This window comes from Oryza glaberrima, chromosome 2 (genome assembly GCF_000147395.1).
Source record: "Oryza glaberrima chromosome 2, OglaRS2, whole genome shotgun sequence".
NCBI classification, from domain to species: Eukaryota; Viridiplantae; Streptophyta; class Magnoliopsida; order Poales; family Poaceae; genus Oryza; species Oryza glaberrima.
Genome location: NC_068327.1, coordinates 33298792 through 33316751, shown reverse-complemented (window position 1 = coordinate 33316751; position 17960 = coordinate 33298792). Strand labels below are relative to the sequence as shown.

The window sequence follows — 17960 nt, the reverse complement described above, 5'->3', positions numbered from 1 at the left end:
ATATTTTTATAATTATTCAGAGATTTCTTTTTTGTCCCTGCTGGAGTTTTTCTAGGGTTGTTTATAGGAAGAGTGACGGCTCCATACTCCATTTCTTCCACCAATTCCTTCCTACTAATCAGACTCAACACTAACAGTGCCCTTTTTCAAATCCTAAGAAAGCGACAGAAACCAAAAGAGCACCCCCAAAATTCTCGCTTTTAAACTAGTTTTCTCTCGAGTAGTAGTATATCTCAAAGTCTACATGAACATTCCATTGAAGCATTGACTCACGGAATTAAAACATGTAATTGCAACTAGTATTATATTGTCATGAGGGCAGGGTTAAGGCTAAAGCAAAGTACGTACGCATGCAGCCGAAGCTGCATATGTAATCTGCCATCAATTTGCACATTAAGAACAAAATAAAAACACTACCCTCCATATCTCTCAACTCTAGCTGCTTGGATGATGTTGAATACAGTATATATGTTTGTACGTAGGGAGTATATATGGAAGTAAGTAACTGTAGGAACCTAATTAATACTGTAACATTATACAGACAGCGACAGACTGACAGTGTCGGATTAATCAAGTTGGCTAGCTATTGCAGTGCAGCATCTACCAGCCTGATGCTTGGTTTTTGGCTGCGTACTGAAATTTATGCGAGATCAAGAGCTCAATCAAGCTTTCCTCCCCAAGAAAGAAAAAGCTTCGCTTATCCTTCCTCTGTCTCTTTTCCTTGCTACCATTAGGATCCAAATTACACGAAATCATCAAATGTCCCATCGATGGTATATGCATGATGTGCAAAACGGCCATGCATATATTTTTTTTTTCTATGTGCAGTGCTTGCATTGGGCTCCTCTGATCTCCAAGAGGAATTATGCAACACAAAAAACATATATGTACTGTGGTGATATTGAGTGGGCTGTGTGTCTCCATTACAGGAATGGCCTGTGCACTATGCATGGACAGCATTAGTTATGCTTAATTGTTGAGTCATTTTCAACGTCGCATATACACCCTCCTAAGCTAGCCCAGCTCTCTGAAGGCCAGCCAACTGCTGCATGAACCATGCATCCACTGCATGTTGAGGTAGGTTAATTTCATTTTGTTCAGGAATTAATGAAAGCAAATATATATCTGTATAACAAGTAGTCAGTCTGATCTTTCAGGAGGTAGTAGTAGTAACTAAGGCTGTGTTTAGATCCAGCGGTGAAAAGTTTTGGCGTGTCACATTGGATATACGGGCACACATTTGAAGTGTTAAATATAGACTAATAACAAAACAAATTATAGATTCTGCCTGTAAACTACGGGACGAATTTATTAAGCCTAATTAATTCATCATTAGCAAAATGTTTACTGTAGCTCCGCATTGTCAGATAATAGAGTAATTAGGCTTAAAATATTCGTCACGCAAATTAGTCGCAATTTGTGCAATTAGTTATTTTTTAACTTATATTTAATACTTCATGCATATGTTAAAACATTCGATGTGAAATAGCGAAAATTTTTATCAGGAGATGTAAACAGACCCTAAGTTAACCTGAGAGGTTTAAACTTGTGCCATCTGCCATGGATGCAGAAGTAGCAAGAGGAGACGAGGACGCGGCCGGGCGGGGAGCAGAGGCGGTGGTGAAGGAGAGGTCGGAGGAGGCGTGCGGCGAGGCCGTGTGGCAGGCAGCCGCAATGATTGATACGACTCGTCGTCAGCAAATATTCCCTCCTAGACAGCGACCTCGTACTATACTACACTTTGCAGCAAGGCACGCGTCCTGATGTTAACCCGTATGCATGCATACAGATTAGCACGCTTAATTAGAGCAAGGATAATATGAGCTACTCCTTCCGTCTAAAAAACTCAACCTCAAAGAATGTGACATCTCCTAAAACAACGAATCTAGATAAAAGATAGTTATACTAAGAGGGGTCAAATCCTCTCCTAGATTGAGTTTTTTTTTTGGAACGGAGGGAGTATAAACCTACTGTAAGCTACTTCCTCCGTTTCATATTATAAGACTTTCTAGCATTATCAACATTCATATATATGTTAATGAATCTAGACATATATGTATGCCTAGATTCATTAATATCTATATGAATGTGAGTAATGCTAGAAAGTCTTATAACCTGAAACGGAGGTAGTAGCTTACATGGAGGAGAGGTGTAAAAAAATTAAGGATGTTAGCTCTCATATAAGAGCTAGCTTAATATAAGTTTCAAGATAAATATATAAAATGTATAAGTAAGAGATAGAAAGAGGAGAAAAAAATTATAGCAAACCTTATAGCTAATCTCTATTATATATGTTAGCTTTAAGATGAACTAATGAACTAATAGTAAAAAGTGAACTCTACTATTATTCTTGCTCTTAATATTTTCTCCATTATAAAATAAGTGCACCATAAATAAGTGCATCCGTATATTTTAAATTTGAACTACATTTAAGTCAGAGAGAGTATTATTACTAGCCAATTACCATTGTGACTACGTTTACCGTGGTATTTATTGGTAGCATTTTATTATCCGTATATATATATATTATTAGTATAAATAACCTTTAATTGTTAATGTATGAGTTAGTATATGATAGAAAATTAAAGTTACTTCTCTATGGTACTGTGGCAGTATAAATAGAGGAGTGCATTTTAACCCTCGATGGGGGCATTTCCTCTTTATTTATATGTCATTTAAATAGTTATAAAATAATTTGAAAAGATGAATTAATATGTGATAGATCACTTCACAAATATGCAAGTTAAAAATGTAAGTTGAGAAAAAAATATAGCTAGCTAACATATATTCACAGTCAATTTTATTTTTTTATTATATGTTTGTGAAGTGATATATTACATATTAATCTATCTAGTTGATTTTTTTTCTAAATAAATTATAAGCATTTAGATTACATGCAAATAACAAGAGAAATATTCTCTTGAAAGTTTAGAATAGTAAACGTATTGAATTAAATTAGGAAAGATGAATTATACTACAACTCATCATCGTACATGTTATATACGTATACGTATATGCCGAGTAGTGGATACGAGGCAGAGAGAGGGTAGAGCGTATCGCATACACATACAGAGATACAGGGAGGTGGTGGCATATGCATGGGGTGGGGGGTGGGTAGCTTGACGGGGTGGGAAAACGGTTGTCTGCAAGTAAGCTCCGGTGGATCATCCGATCGTTCGTTGGATGGCACCGCACATATGGCATGCCTAGCTTCCAGGCCTGGACACTGACCCGGCCTTTCTCTCTCTCCACCTGTCCGCCTCCCATTGGTCGCCTTCCTCTTCCTTGATTCATTTCTCTTCCTATTCTCTCATCGATCGATCGATCGATCTCTTCCTCGTGAAAATCAAGGCTCCTTCGACATCGCCTCGCGACAAACCTCGCCTCCCTATCACGGCCGATCTATCAGCACACTAATCCATCATGTAGATTTTTATTAGTATCAATTCTGTTTCAGCTAACTCGTCAGTCTGTCTGCCAAGCCGCGCGTCGAGCATGCACGCCCCCCTGCTTTGCCCATGATATATTAATTTAATTAACTAATTAATTGGTATTCTATCCGTTTTAAAATATAGAAATCTAGTATTACATGAGACATATCATATAAATTCTATCAAGATTTGCAGATTTAATGTACGACTCCATATCTCATTTCTTAGTCCATATTTTCGGACAAAGGTAGTACTATCAGTTAATTAAACCTTGGATGCACGAGGAATACGTTGATTTGATCGATCTTGGTGACCCTTTTTGCCCTGTATTGAATGCTAATTTGCTTTCAAGAAACCCCCAAAACTGACGCGGCCGATCGATCCATCGATCGATCTCGCCGCCGAAAAGGAGGGAAAGGAGAATGACACCAACTGCAAGAGAAGAGATTAAACGTGGAGAGGTTGACAGCATCTGATCCCCTCCACTAATTAGCCAGACCGCGAGCTGATCGATCGAGCGAGCTCAGTCACAGCGATCGCTCCAGCGACAAACGTGTGGGGGATTTGATGCTTCCATCTCCGTCGATCGCCCTAAAGCTCAAGATCGATCCAAATCCAGCTCCTAATTAAGATTAATTAGCTATGGATATTAAGGGAGAAAGAGACGTCCATGGCGATCATCCATCACCGACGCAATCTCGATTTCCTATCTATCTATCTAGGTCCAGATCCATCTGCATGCCCATGCGGCACTAACAGTACAAAACAGTATCATTACTGTTAAATTAATCTTTGCGATAATCCAAAACGACCACTCTTGGGAAAGAGTCAAGAGCTAAGATAGCAGCTAGCCTGCAAGATCACACACTGGATCATGCTCCATCCACAGATACCAACAAACGGTTCACGGGTCGATCCAAACTGATGAACCTGCCATTCGATTCAGAGTTCAGAAAATGGCCAAAGGCCTGCTGTGTTTCTGATCACAGATTCTAATATAGATACAGCCAGGTGCAAGTGCAATGCCGATGGGGATGGAATCATCCTCGCCGATCTGTCCGGCGAACTGCCGGCTCGGCGCTGCAAACGGACATGCTCGTCACTGTGGACTGAATACTGAACTATCTCTGAATAATATGCGGTGGCAGCTAAGCACTCGATTTTAGAAGGGAGTGAAGGGGCTGAGACCCAGGTAGATATATGCAGGAAAAACGGTAGGTGAACTACCCTACAATAATGCCGACAGCAACTCGATCTCGATTCGATTGATAGATCGATCGATCACACAGATGGTAGCACATCGATCAACAGCGAATCAACGAGAAAATGATGCTCTCTCTCTGTGGTCCAGGGACATCTACTTCAGCTCTCTATTGGCCGATAAGAATCAAAAACGCGATCTTTCAGTTTGGCCGGTTCAGTACCTCCCAGTAGAAGCAACTGCTGGTTCAGAGCTCGTGGTGAAAGTGAAATCGATGACATTTGGATGCCAGTTTTATTTTATTTTTTTGAAAGTTCAGTAATTAGCAAGAAACACATATTTGCATATCCAATTAAGCTACAAATTCAGCATTGAATTGCTGCATCTATGTCATATGTATACAGAGCCCACAGGTTCAGTAGAAACGAGTTACCGATCACAGAGGAAAGGAACAAGGCACCAGCTGACCAGCATCTACACACAAATACACAATCTCTTCCGAGTGTAACAGTGGCGATGAGTGGAATGCAACAGGTGTCAGGCACTCAGGCTATCAGAGTGCAGCAAGACGTAAAAGGTGGATGCAAGTGGCCCACTTCAATTTTCATATATGTGCTGAATGATTTGTAATCCAAAGTGTTGCAGGAGATGTACTGCTAGATGGATACTGTGAACAGAGAATATATTTGAAAGAACAGGATAGACCACTGTTTCTGAAAGTTCCTTTTCTTCTTGGGAATAATCTGTTTCTGAAAATTCTGAAACTTGCTACTGTATCTGAGGTGGATGCCACTTAAGCAGCCCCACTATAATTGGTGTAAATGTCATGTTAATGTAGCAGATGTATATGTATGTTTGCACGAAAATGACCAAGCATGGACAAAAGATTATAATATGTGGAATAATGTGGGATGAAGATATTTACAGTTCAGAGGCTTGCCCCAGGATGGTGTATTGTCATTGTTGGCAATGAAGAAGACAAATGACAAATCTTCTTTGTTTCATAGATGGTAATATTCTCTCATTTTCCTGAAAATTAAGTTTCTCCGTCCTTGATCACCAAGGTGCAGACAAACTGAACATAGAATGCAACCAGATACCTATCTAGCATCTTCTATATTTGTTTTCGTCATGTCTCCATCTACAGGACCCGAAATGATGAACTGGCATTTTTAAATTGAGAGGTGTTACAATATGGAGTAGTCAATTAGTGATCACTATGATCGGTATTTCTGAAATAATACAAATAAGTATAAAATAAAACTAATACACGGTGCAACACAAAAAGAAGATACTGTAAAAAAGAGAGAGAATTTACAAATGCACACAGAGGCAGCTTGGTAGAGTACTAGAGTACACTGAAATATAAACTTACTGAGGGCAAATGTGGGGAAAGGTAAGCCCAAGAGGCATGTGGACCAGGCGTGGAAAAAAGGCCCATATGGCCCGTGATGGAAGCAAGAAGCCCATATGGTCGGCTTGCGGATGAACTGATCGGCCCGAGGCCCAACTTGACCCATTGTAACATTAGTATACAGTACAACGTGACAGGCCGTCACTTGTTTTCTCGGCCCAACTCTACATTACATATACAAACTCTAACGCCACAAAAATAAGTACAAAATAAAGGAATAAATGATGTAGAAAAATCAGAAAAGAAAAGAGAAAGGCCCATATAAATTCTTCCTAGTTGATGGCTTCTCCTGCAAGCAGCCCGGAGTCTAGACGAAAACCTCAAATACAAATTCGAAATCCTCCCCCCATATGTTTCGTGCTTGCCACGCCAAAAAAAAAAAAAAAAAAAAAAAAATCAGCAACGAGAGAGCGATCGCGCGTTGCAGCGTCGCCTCAGAAGCACTTGTCGCCGTCGTCATCCCCCGCCGCGGCCGGCCTCGCCGCCGCGGAGGGGCCGCCGCCGCCGCCTACCGACGACGACTTGGACCGCCCCGACGAGGTGCCCCCCGACGCCCTCGCCTTCCTCCGCCGCTGCTTCGGCGCCGCCCCCGCGGCGGCTTCTCCCTCGCAGTTGTTCTCCCCCACCTCCGTCTTCGGCGGCCGCCGCGACCCCTCGCTGCCTCCGTCGCGCCGCTCTTTGCCCCGCCCCGCCCGCCGCGGCCGCTCCGCCTGGTCCGCTCTGCCGCCGCCTCCTCCTTGGTTCTCCTCCGCCTCGCCGCCTTCCGTGCCCCCCGCCGTTGGCTTGAACTCGTTCATCTGCGACCAGTGATCGGAGCAGTTAGAGACATGGGAGATGGCGCGATCGGGGGGGAGGAGCAAGGCGGCGGCGATCACCCAGCTGGGCGCGGTGACGGAGGCGTTGTCCCAGCCGATGTGCGCGACGTGCTTCACGTCCGTCGGGTTCCCGATCTGCATCTCCGGCTCCTTCACGCTCGGATCTGCAAGCAACCAACCCCACAACACCAGCGTGCGCGGGCATGCGCGTGTTCGTCAGACAAGGTACACAATCTCTCACAACGCCATCCCGTAATGCATTTTGATTTTCGTTGTGTGGATGAATGATGATGAATTATCAATGTGTGGCATGAACAATGTTGAGGTGAATTGGATTGGGGAATTGGGGAATAGGGATTCGTTAGACTTGGAAATTGATGGTGTTCGAGGCGTACCGAAAATTTGTGAGATGTATCGGAGGCCCTTGAGAAGGCCCTTCATCTTAACCGGTTCCACAGGCGGCTGCCCGCCCGCGGTGCTCTGCGAGGAATCCACCACTTATATGTTTGTCCTCCACCCCTTGTCCCTTGATCTAGCCTTCACAAGTAAGCAATAACATTACAAATTTTTCGCCGGGCCAATATCATTTAAAAAACAAAAGTAAGAACTAACAATTCTATGAAATAGGATACAACCTATTGACCATAAGCTTGATTTTACAAATATGAAATACCACCGTGAACAGAGATAAAAAAAACGAGAAAAGCCATCTGAATGTTTCGTCAAAATACAATGTTGATAATGCTATAGGTGTTGGGGTGAGATTTACATCTACCGACCACGTAGCATTGAAAACAAAACAACTATTGTGGTCTATCGTAATATGATTTGCTGGAAGATGAAGATTCAGCAATGTATATATTTGTTCTTTTCAACATTCTGAAGTTCAGTTTCTATTTGACACACACAAATTTGTGGCGCCTAATTGAATCAGACTCACATACCTTGCAAAGCAGATTTAAGAGGGTGATGCAGCATGATTTACCGAATTTCATCTTCTTTATGACATCTTCATTGTGTCTGCAGCAATTCTCTTCACCTATTGCTGTTTGATCTATCACAATTTAGTGGAATTGCAATCCCTTCCAAAGCTCAAACAGGAACAAGCATAGATTCTCTCTTCCAAGTTGGAGAAATGGAAGGGCAGAAAGTTTGTTGCCTCGATCTATTTATGGTTCCCTATTTTTGGTCTAGGCTCCTTTTGGTTGAAGTTCATTTTGACATACAGCAGTTTGTGAGGCCCTGGTTTTGCTTAACTGGTCTGCAGCGCAAATGGCGGGGATGGACAACTCAGAACATGAAAAAGGGGTCATTTAGCTAACAAGCCAATCTGCCTCTTATTTTGACAATTTCCGATCATATCCCATATCCTTTCGTAGGTAGTTAACGAAGCTTGCATTGGAGCTTGAGTTCAGCAGCGCAAAATGATCTAATACTTGATTCAATCAGTATGGAGTGTCCGGTGGAAAACAACGGATAAAGTATCGGTGCAAATGTTTTGATATATAGTATGATTATCGTAGGTTTCTTAGCTTTTTCGATCAAGACTTTCAAGCGGCCTGGTCATGTTTCTTAATGTAGCCAAATTGTTTTGCCACTTCCGTCTCTAGTCCACTGGAAGCTACAACAAAGAAAATGAAAAATAATCCTTTAAACAATATTTACACACATGGTCGGAATCCGACAAGTTGATTTTCTTTTTCCTAACTCACTGTATTCTTAAGAAATAGTGAACAAATTTATTGCAGTGTCAAGAACAGTAGGAAAGAAGAATCATGACGATGTTATTGCAGCATAATTCCACCGATACCAAACATTTCGTGATGTACCTTTACAGGATTGGCGTTCCTTTCTTTTGTAGTATTACAAAGAAAATCAAAGAATTGTATAATACACACACGTATCAAAAATGGGGAAAAATTGCGATGTAGCTGCTTCTCCAGTTCACAAAAAGCCCAATCGAATATCGTCACTTAAGATGTATTAATAAGGATCTGTAAATGCTACTATCATGCTTTTACCTGCAGTTTAGGAAAGTAGAGAGTTATTTTAGTTTTGACTCCTGACTCCTGAGTGCGTCTAAGGCCATATAATTATACAAATGGATTAACAGAAAACTTACTGTGGTTAGGTATCTCTCATGAATCTTCAGTGCCCCTCTGCATGCCTTCTTTGCATCCAGACTTCCAGTGATATCGTTTAATATCTGTTTGCAGGGGACAAGCACATAAACAACATAATCGTGTATAGCTTTCTACAATCATCATCTCATGACACACACATGGAGAGAGAGAGAGAGAGAGAGAGAGAGAGAGACCTTCACGACATCGTCTAGACCTTTTGCATCAGTCAGTATCTGCTTGTTTCTAGCCTCTATGACACTAGCCACAATGAACACAGATAGAGGTATCTGCTCTTCCTTTTTAGCCGCCTGTAAGTTTTTCTGTTCGAATTTTCCACACTGCTTTAAGGCATTTTCATCTTTTGTGTTTGCTTGAGATGTACTGTTATCACTCTCCAACATAGAAAAGAGACCTGGATTGTACTCCATAGACCACATGAGCTGCAACATTTGTAAATCAAGGAAACAGCCTTATAAACCTTCCACAGTACAAATCAATACTTGATTGTAAGTAGAAACCACATTTTGATTATGCTTTATTAGGATAATCATGAGATAATTGAAAAGTCAAGAAAATTCTTATGGTGCAGGGAACTAATCAACACACCTAAAAGGTTAAATTATGCGACCTTGTTGGGAAGCTTACCTCCCAAAGGTACATTGTGTCTACAAAAGAGAACTCCCTTCGGAAAAGAACCATCAGCATACGGAAGGCAAATAAGTATTCCCCTCCATCAAGATTTTCTGCAAAAATAATCTTTTGATCATGGAATAAATCACGCTACTTATAGTTCAATAATTCAGAAAGAAAAGGCATTGTTCCTTTGGCCATTCTAATGAACAATATTTGGCTCCAAACAACTCTACCTAAATGCTCATGTAGCTTCGGATCAACGGCTTTCATTACGGATGACAATATGGTCAGTTGAGATCGAACTCCAATGGAGGTTGAACTACTCACGAAATTTCCTCGCTGCAGAGTTAGCATGTACAATATCAATCTCTCAGTATCTGTAGAAAAATTAACAGAGACAGATAACACATGCAGCAAAACCACTATAATCAATCTTAGGGGTTTTTTTCCCATATAATGTTCATTAGTTCATATCAATATCAATTATTGTTTTGATAGGCCATGCTAAGTTGCAAAAATATTTCCAGAAAACGGTTCTGCATATTACAGCGACCATATTGACCTTTTAAGTTTACTGTAACATTACTGCAGTTGTGCACAACTTTTAATTAACATCATATATCGGAAGTATAAATTGTACCCTTAGCAGCGGCGGAGTCAAGGCCCAGCCAGCCATGGCAAATGCCCAGGCTCCGCCTAAGATGCTGCAGTAGATTAGCAATTCATTAATCATGCAAAGTTAGCATATTTTTTAATTAATTACCTTAATGAATGCTAGATTAGTTGAGAAAATTAGCAAAGCATATAATTAAGGCTCACACCATCACATGTTTGCAGTCTATCAGCCCCATCTTTTTGCTTATGCTTATGCTTATTAGCCAAAATTTGAATTTTCAATCTTAAATTTGGAGTTGATTTTGAGGTTTTTTCATCAAAGTTTATTTTTCAGTCTTTGCTTTTAGGTCGCTAAGAGCACGTATATTAAAGTTGTATTCATAAATTATTTTTCGTTTGTAAATATGTTGTTTGGCTTATTCTTATAATAAGCCAAACGATGGAGCCCTATAGGCCATCACAGCTTATATACTGCAACTCGTACTGTTAATTTTACTTGTGTCAATGGTAAAATGGTCTGTAGAGTTGTACAAGTTCATTTTCATTTGTACAGTACTGCCAGTGGCTTGCCCGGGGTCAATAAAATTTCTAGATCCGCCACTGACCCTTAGGGTAAAGGATCTGGATATTTCTTAGTGAATAAAAGGCTACATGTGTAAAGGTGCTTACCACCCTGCGCATAAGTCGCTCAAAGCACCAAAACGCATCCGCTTCGTGTTCCAAGAGGATCGACATTGGTGAGCAAAGATCACTCATTCCTGCTTACAAACAAGAGGATTTTATGGGGGGGAACAGCAAAATTTACATAACATGACATTTAGCAAGCTAACATGGTTAAGTGTTCCTTTTCCTTTTACTATGACTGGATTTGCAAAAGGATCAGTTTTGTTTCTGTAACGCACCTTGACAATAACCGATGTCCTTGTCAACCCATGAATAAACTGCAAGAATGTCCCACAACCTGGCCAAGTTCTCTTGGCTCTCATAATAGACTAGTTGACGATCTGTACGATTAACATCAAGACCTATAGTTGAATAGTGGAATAATCAGACCAATGAAAGTATAAAAAAATATAACAATATGTGCCCAGTGAACTCTCTCTTTTTTTAAAAATAAAAACATAAAACGGATTGAGGGATGCTGAAAAGAGAGGATTAGTACTCACCAATCTGGTGCAGAGTTAGCTTCCATTGAATAACTTCCTTTGGTAGGGGTGTGTCACTAGCTTGTTGTTCTGCATCAACTGAGTTAGGATCCTGTATAGGCTGGCCATCTTCTGTTATGACAGGCATAGTAATTACCCTTCCGCTACCGACTGTCGTGTCCATTTCTCGGCACTTTGTTTTCAGTTTCTCATATTCTAACCTATAAAAAATTAGAATGAGATATTAGAATGAATATACATGATCAAACAATAAAGGTGCAATTAAGAATGAACCTTCGCTGTTGTCTTAATTGGCTCTTTTGTTCAGTATTGCTTTTAGGGTCATAACAACCCAGCAAAAACTCCCAAACTTCTCCTTTGATATTTGGGTGGGTACCCTGTTTAGCCAACCAAAATAAACAAGGCCTTAGTGTGAGGTCATGATTCATGAATGCAGGAAGAAAATGAGGAATTCCTGATGTCCCATCATGTTTGGATCATCTGTCAACCATTGTCTCATTGACATACGGACCTAGGCTTGTGTTGTTAGTGAGAAGGAATTTTTGCAAATATCTATATATTACTAAATTATTAAAACAAGGCAAATATTAGCCTCCACATCTGCACTTCATCAGGCTACAATTTACCATGTTAATTGGAGAAAAATAAATAGTTCATAGTTCACATTGTTGATTGTGTAACAGATCCATATTAGTGTAGATTAAAATGAAGAGTCAACATCAATACAATGTAGGATAACTGAAAATCTCAGAATAATAAAAAAAACTAGTTATTTGATTTCTAAGCATATAACAGTATAATTCTACTTTCTGAAAAAGTATAATTTAGCCTGGCGCTGTGGTGCAATCACGGCGTAAATTCAGCTAGTTCGGAGCATGCAAGGGATTAATCGAAAAGTATAGCTCACCCCACGCTGCACTCTTTTGATCATTCCAGCTATGTCTAGGACACCTTCTTCATTGTGAAGCAGCTTCCATCTCCTTGGACTTAGAGTGAGGCCAGGCTGCCAAAAGGAAGAGGAAACAGCACACAACGAGTCAATGCACTTCATAATCAAATACATGGCTGGCACTAATCTCTCTAGTCAGAATCCTCGATGCTTCCGCTCGGCAAATCGATCTGAGACAACAAAATTCTACCTTCAAACTAAATGCCCTCATCATCTTGCAAAATCAATCGATTGGCCATCTGAGCCTAATTCAGCTCATCCAGGTAACAGTAACAGTTAAGATAAAAAAAAAGGTAACAGTAACACTTGATAATTAGATTCTAGATCCAATCCAGCGCAAGATGGGCACTGTCAAAATGGGGACGGGGGCATAGGGGGCGCGGAATTAGATTAAAACGGAGAAATGGATTAGAATAAATCAATTACCCTGGGCTTGAATCGCGTCTTGGCGGCGTCTTCGCGGCACTCGGGGCGGATGGGGTAGACCGTGTCCGGATCGATGAGCATGTCCGGATCGTTGTAGCAGCACGCCATGAACATCATCCTGTTCATCTTGACCGCCCAAATCGAGCCGCGGCCAAAGAGGCAGGAGGGATCGAGACGACAAGACGCCGGCCGCTGCTGGTGATCAGCTGGAACCACACGGACGGGGGGCAGTGCGCAGTGAGGACGAATCAAGATTTGTTCTTCACTCCCTCCTTTCCTCTCCTTTCTTCCTTCCTTTCCTGATTTGTTTGATGATGTGCCTTCTCTGTGATTGAGATCCTTGGCCGTAGAGAGAGAGAGAGGAGAGAGAACGGAAGGTGGTGTAACGGCTAAATTTGGGGGGTCGGGAGGAGAGAGACGGGGAGACAAAGAAGCGCAGCAGCTGCTGCTGCTTGGTTTGTATCAGGGCTTCGTCGTTGAGATGGACGGTCCGAGCTTGAGCTGGTCGTATATTTCTCTTTCGAAACTGATGAGTTTTCTTGATTGTTCCGTTTTATATAAGCGTTCTAGGACTTGTTTGTTAGTAGTTGCCGTTTCTGTTGGCTGATTGAGGGAATGAACTGTTGAGGATACACTATTTAAAGATTTTTGTTAGATTATTCAATTAGTAAACCGCTGGTTCGAAGAGAAAATCATTAGTTAGATAATCTGGAATTCTTCCGTTAATAATCGTAAACACGAGTGCACAACAACTTCTTGGATCTTGGGTTTCGGAATATCTGCTATCTCTCTCCTGACTTGGATAGACGTGTGCGCTTGCTTGACTACCGAATAATATTCGGTTGAAGTTTTCCACACCAATCTCTGAATGGATCGTCCAACATGCAACTAAGGTCAATCAAGCATAAAGAAGCAATGTACTAGTAACTGGGGGTCAGTACGAAATTGTCAATGCAAGCTTCAGGACCGCTAATCAGGCCCAATGTTTATAGTATGTACTATCATATAGTGTAGTACCATATGATAAAACCCACAGAAAAATGTCGCTGCTAACTCTATCGCAATTGTTTACCTAATGCATGTGCAAGCCAAGTTCTGGCTTAGACTGGAGATGCTAAGGCTCCAACCTCCCAAAAGGCCAAAGAAACGAACTGCATTTCAGCGAGTACCAAACAAATCATGCACGTACATGCGCAAGCCAAGTTCTTGTCTTAAACTTTCGAAGCTAATAGCTCGCATGATATAATGTCGCTTAACGATGTGAAGCAACCAGATGCCGACACTGGCACGATGTTGAAAATAGGAACCCCATCAGGTGTGCAGGAACCAACACCACCTTCTTCAAGCTCGGCGAATGCCTCAGAAAATACACGGGACATCACATCCGCAGTCACTGGGTGCTCTACTGAATAGTAGAATCTTAACATCTGCAGATTTCAGCCCAGAGATGATGGTTAGAGTTCGGGAAAAGGCAGATGCAAAATGATTACAGGACAGATACGTACCGTTAGGTTGTCCCAGGAAAAGCCATTATCTATCAGAATCTTAGCAAGCTGGAATGCACAAAATCTAGCCAAAGCTTTCAAATGCTCCTCCGAGTGGTATAGTTGTTCAGTTGTAGAACAGATTTTCAATGCAATATCATTTGTGACTGAAACAACAGCAGAGCAAATTTTCCCACCGATTGTGTGCACCTGGCAGCATGAATCATCCAGGTCAGAGTATTGTGCGCTCCAGGCACTAAAAGCTTCGCTTGATGCTGGCAATGACCCTCCAGCCTCCTGTTCTCTGGTTGGGACTCCATCATCATTAGTGGGGCTGGGGACATACAATATTGGTTTTATCTCCACGTATGCTCTGAAAAAATGAGGAAAAGTCTATCTTAACTTAAGAAGAGCACTTGACATTGTGGTGCTTCAAGTATGAGAGTCCAGACAGCACTAAAGCATTTCTCTGAGAAATAGAATGACGGATATCCTTACCCTTTTGGAAGATCTGATGCAAATACATAGAGAATGGTGGGATATGATCCGGTATTTGAGCAATCCAAACTGGTGATGTACGAACTACGAAGTGTATGTTCAACTTGTTCTTTTTCACTGGACGTCAAGTGTGCAGAACAGTACACCAGAAAGTGTATTGCCGAAGAAAAAATGGAGCAACCAAAGGCATTAGCAACAGCTTCACTGTTTCGTAATGCGAATTCTAGTTCAGCCGTTGGGCCCCCAGGACAGAGCTTCATCGTAGGGGGATCAAGCCCCAGCTGACCAGCCATATAGAGAATCTCTCCATGAAGTGTTGCCTAAGCAAAATTCAAAAAACTTTATCACTGAGAATGTACAACTGAGGAGAAAAAAGAACTGGTAGATTTGGCTAGCAACTAATCTACAGGAACCTTGCTTATGAATTCTATGTAGAATATTGTATAGAAGCATACAACTTTCAACATACCCATGACATATAACCACATAGTGCTTCTCTTACCTGGCTATAAGGTCCGATGCAACTAGGAGCCCAGCATGAAATGCTTTGTACATGTAGAACTCTCTTGACTTGCTCCTTTGTAACTAGAACTTCCACATATGCATGGCCTAAACCAACCTGAACTAGTGGCAATTCAACTGTACTACGTGAAGGAACACCCAGAGGGCATTTTTGTTCAGTAATAAAGCTCACATAAACTTCATTGGCCAATCCAAATTCCTTCATGCTTGAAATGAAGAGGTGAACATACAGAACATTCATCCAACCTAACCCTTCTTCCTTGAGCTGATTCTCGATTCTGCTCAAAACTGCTACTAGATCTGTCTTCAGGCCTATAGACATAAGGAGATATTAAATGGACGTTTCCCACAAATGAAGATGCAAAAGAAAGGAGATATTCCTGTCAGGCGGGACTATGGTCAATTTAATGTTACACAGAACAATAAGGCACAAGAGCATGCACCTTCTGAAGTACCACAGGGATCCTGAATCCAACAACCAATGGAGAACAACTTTTTGCCAGTCTTTGAGATGCATAGGTCTATATTTGTGCAAGCATCAACAGTTGTAACTGGACTCAAGGTCTCTTGTTTCTTTTCGACATCACTGTGTGAAATAGCTCCATCTACTTCATACAAATAACTAGAATTCTCTTGGGCAGTAGCACTATCACCAACGGTGCCAAAAGAATTTGGCTTGTGTTCAAGATGAAATTTTAACGGGTGAAGAATTCCTACTGGAGCGATGGAATCAGGCGAGTGGAGTATAACTTCAAAATCATCAAGAACAATTCTTGCATTCTGCAGTACAAGAAACTCATCAGTTGCATCTTGGTAACAAAATGCTTCTGCTGCACATAGCACATAATAGTAGTATAAATTATGAAATGCTTCAGAAATCTGATAAGCATGCTCAGAATATAGTCAATAGCCAAGTTACAGCGTTTCATTGAATGTGATTCATGCTTAAGGACTGGTCCACATGTTCAGACAAGTGGCATCAGATTATTCACATTCAGCTCTTATCTCCTTAAACTTACACGGAATAGAGGGCAGTCAAGAGTTAGTGTTTCATATTCGCCACCTTCACCACAGACATTGATTCCATAACTCCTAGTGGGATATAGAAAAACAAAAGGAAAATCATGAGAACAGACATAAAGAGAGCGATATGTTGTGATATGTTTCTTGGAAACCACTCCCTCATTGATCACTACGAGAAACTAAGGCCTGGGTCATTAACCCACAAGTTATAACAGGATACAAGGTCTTCTAATACATGAAACCTCCAAGAGGAAAATGGCTAAATGGGATCTATGTAGGCAGTGGGGAACATACTCATTCAGTTGGAGCAGATGACACTTAAGTTCAGCCAGTTCTTTCCCTAAGTGAGCAGAAGGTTTGAGCCCCATTGCGGCAACCTATAAAGTCCAAACATCAGATATTCCATGTGATAAACAGTTAAATACATACTTGCAAGGAAGTTAAAAAAAATTATGTACCAAGAGAACAAATGCATGAGTGTGCTGTATATACCTTGACGATTATAGCTACTATGCCCCTTCTTATCTGCAAACATTAATAACCAAAACAGAACTAGTAATTTGAGTAAACAGTTTCTGATATGCCAGACAATATGCAGAAGAAGAAAAAATGAAATTGAAGTTACCATTTCATCAAGAAGCAAAGTCTGATCCTGCTTCCACAAATACGCCAGCGATACCAGGCCCAACCTTGAGCAGACACTCTCAACACGAAGCCTCTGATAATCAGACGCAATGGCGCCTGAAGACACTGCAGTGATGGATGGGATTTGCCTTTTAACCTCGCTCAAGAGCGCAAACATATCCTCCACTTCATCGCCTGTGGTAACATTATATTTAAGACCCTGCTCCCTACAAGCAAGTCCAATCAATGAAATTGCATCAAATTTCATCTAGATAAGAACAGTAGCAGCATATAACAACAATAAAGACAATCCCTGCACAGATGCCTTGCCTTGAGGATCCACGGATGCGCCTCCGGAACAGAGGCAAGCCCATGCATTTCGCATAACTCACGACAATCTGGTGCCCAACCTGAAGCCTCCAGCCACATCAACAATAGGCATAGCAATCAGCGAATTTGACAGAATACCAGCAACGAATGGCCACAGCCCAGCGCTAGAAGCAGCTGCTAATCAGCTAACGATGAGTGAAGAGAGGAGTGCATACAGTTTGATACATGTAGCTGTCGAGCTCGTCGACGGCGTCATCTTCGGGGATGAGGTTGGCCAGCGCAACAATCTGCAAGCATTAGCATGTCAATGAAAAACGGATGATAGAATAGAACTGGGTGATTGGGTTGCGCTGCGGTTCGTTGCCTTGCCTTGTGGCCATAGTCCAGGCATCGCATCATGGCGAAGCAGCTGTCCTTGCCGCCGCTGACGAGCGCCACCACCTCCATCTCCGCCGCCGCCGCCTCGCACCTCCTAGGGTTGGAGCTCGTTTTGTTCAATTTCTTCTTCCGGTCAAAACGCTACTGGATTCCCCCCTTCTTCTTCTTCTCCTACTGGATTTGGGGCGGAGCGAGGTTTGTGTAGGCGGCTGCGCGCGGCGGAGCAGGACGGAGCAGGGCGCGGCGGACGGTGCGGCGAGTCCACGGCGGCGGCGCGGTGTGTGGACTGTGGAGGAGGCGTGAAGCGTGAGGTGGTGCGAGCTCGAGG

At 41.8% G+C, this 17960-nt stretch overlaps 3 protein-coding genes across 4 annotated transcripts; all 3 read right to left on the bottom strand.

Annotated features, from left to right (window-relative positions):
• Positions 1 to 5855: 5855 nt before the first annotated feature.
• Positions 5856 to 8506, bottom strand: LOC127763932 (CRIB domain-containing protein RIC5-like). The gene is made up of 4 exons (XM_052288741.1): positions 7806 to 8506; positions 7257 to 7398; positions 6922 to 7025; positions 5856 to 6843 (listed from the first exon to the last, which is right to left on the bottom strand). The coding sequence occupies exons 2-4, from the start codon at positions 7300 to 7302 to the stop codon at positions 6481 to 6483; spliced, it is 513 nt and encodes a 170-aa protein (XP_052144701.1). The 5' UTR covers positions 7303 to 7398; positions 7806 to 8506; the 3' UTR covers positions 5856 to 6480.
• A 118-nt stretch (positions 8507 to 8624) lies between these two features.
• LOC127763931 (uncharacterized) lies at positions 8625 to 13314 on the bottom strand. The gene is made up of 11 exons (XM_052288740.1): positions 12774 to 13314; positions 12306 to 12401; positions 11672 to 11775; positions 11399 to 11598; positions 11135 to 11257; positions 10902 to 10990; positions 9851 to 9956; positions 9630 to 9727; positions 9179 to 9424; positions 8984 to 9067; positions 8625 to 8882 (listed from the first exon to the last, which is right to left on the bottom strand). The coding sequence occupies exons 1-11, from the start codon at positions 12897 to 12899 to the stop codon at positions 8871 to 8873; spliced, it is 1284 nt and encodes a 427-aa protein (XP_052144700.1). The 5' UTR covers positions 12900 to 13314; the 3' UTR covers positions 8625 to 8870.
• A 404-nt stretch (positions 13315 to 13718) lies between these two features.
• Positions 13719 to 17956, bottom strand: LOC127763929 (diphthine--ammonia ligase). 2 transcript variants are annotated; one of them, XM_052288737.1, is made up of 12 exons: positions 17624 to 17956; positions 17470 to 17541; positions 17255 to 17341; positions 16926 to 17151; positions 16793 to 16825; positions 16595 to 16677; positions 16297 to 16369; positions 15721 to 16057; positions 15258 to 15589; positions 14756 to 15075; positions 14279 to 14630; positions 13719 to 14200 (listed from the first exon to the last, which is right to left on the bottom strand). In XM_052288737.1, the coding sequence occupies exons 1-12, from the start codon at positions 17632 to 17634 to the stop codon at positions 13985 to 13987; spliced, it is 2142 nt and encodes a 713-aa protein (XP_052144697.1). In that variant the 5' UTR covers positions 17635 to 17956; the 3' UTR covers positions 13719 to 13984. The 2 variants fall into 2 exon arrangements, with proteins under 2 accessions (XP_052144697.1, XP_052144696.1); XM_052288736.1 differs by having other exon boundaries at positions 17255 to 17334; positions 17624 to 17955.
• Positions 17957 to 17960: the final 4 nt, after the last annotated feature.

What these genes read in the sequence shown, in the direction of transcription:
- LOC127763931 (XM_052288740.1), bottom strand. Translation starts at nt 12,899, where the DNA reads ATGAACAGGATGATGTTCATGGCGTGCTGCTACAACGATCCGGACATG. An exon ending in CAATTAAGACAACAGCGAAG is followed by an intron (nt 11,599 to 11,671) that starts GTTCATTCTTAA and finishes AATTTTTTATAG; the next exon opens with GTTAGAATATGAGAAACTGA. An exon ending in AGCGACTTATGCGCAGGGTG is followed by an intron (nt 9,957 to 10,901) that starts GTAAGCACCTTT and finishes CTAACTCTGCAG; the next exon opens with CGAGGAAATTTCGTGAGTAG.
- LOC127763932 (XM_052288741.1), bottom strand. Translation starts at nt 7,302, where the DNA reads ATGAAGGGCCTTCTCAAGGGCCTCCGATACATCTCACAAATTTTCG. An exon ending in ATACATCTCACAAATTTTCG is followed by an intron (nt 7,026 to 7,256) that starts GTACGCCTCGAA and finishes GGTTGCTTGCAG; the next exon opens with ATCCGAGCGTGAAGGAGCCG. An exon ending in CCGTCACCGCGCCCAGCTGG is followed by an intron (nt 6,844 to 6,921) that starts GTGATCGCCGCC and finishes CACTGGTCGCAG; the next exon opens with ATGAACGAGTTCAAGCCAAC.
- LOC127763929 (XM_052288736.1), bottom strand. Translation starts at nt 17,701, where the DNA reads ATGGAGGTGGTGGCGCTCGTCAGCGGCGGCAAGGACAGCTGCTTCGCC. An exon ending in TAGTAGCTATAATCGTCAAG is followed by an intron (nt 16,678 to 16,792) that starts GTATATACAGCA and finishes TGGACTTTATAG; the next exon opens with GTTGCCGCAATGGGGCTCAA. An exon ending in TTGACTGCCCTCTATTCCGT is followed by an intron (nt 16,058 to 16,296) that starts GTAAGTTTAAGG and finishes CTTGTACTGCAG; the next exon opens with AATGCAAGAATTGTTCTTGA.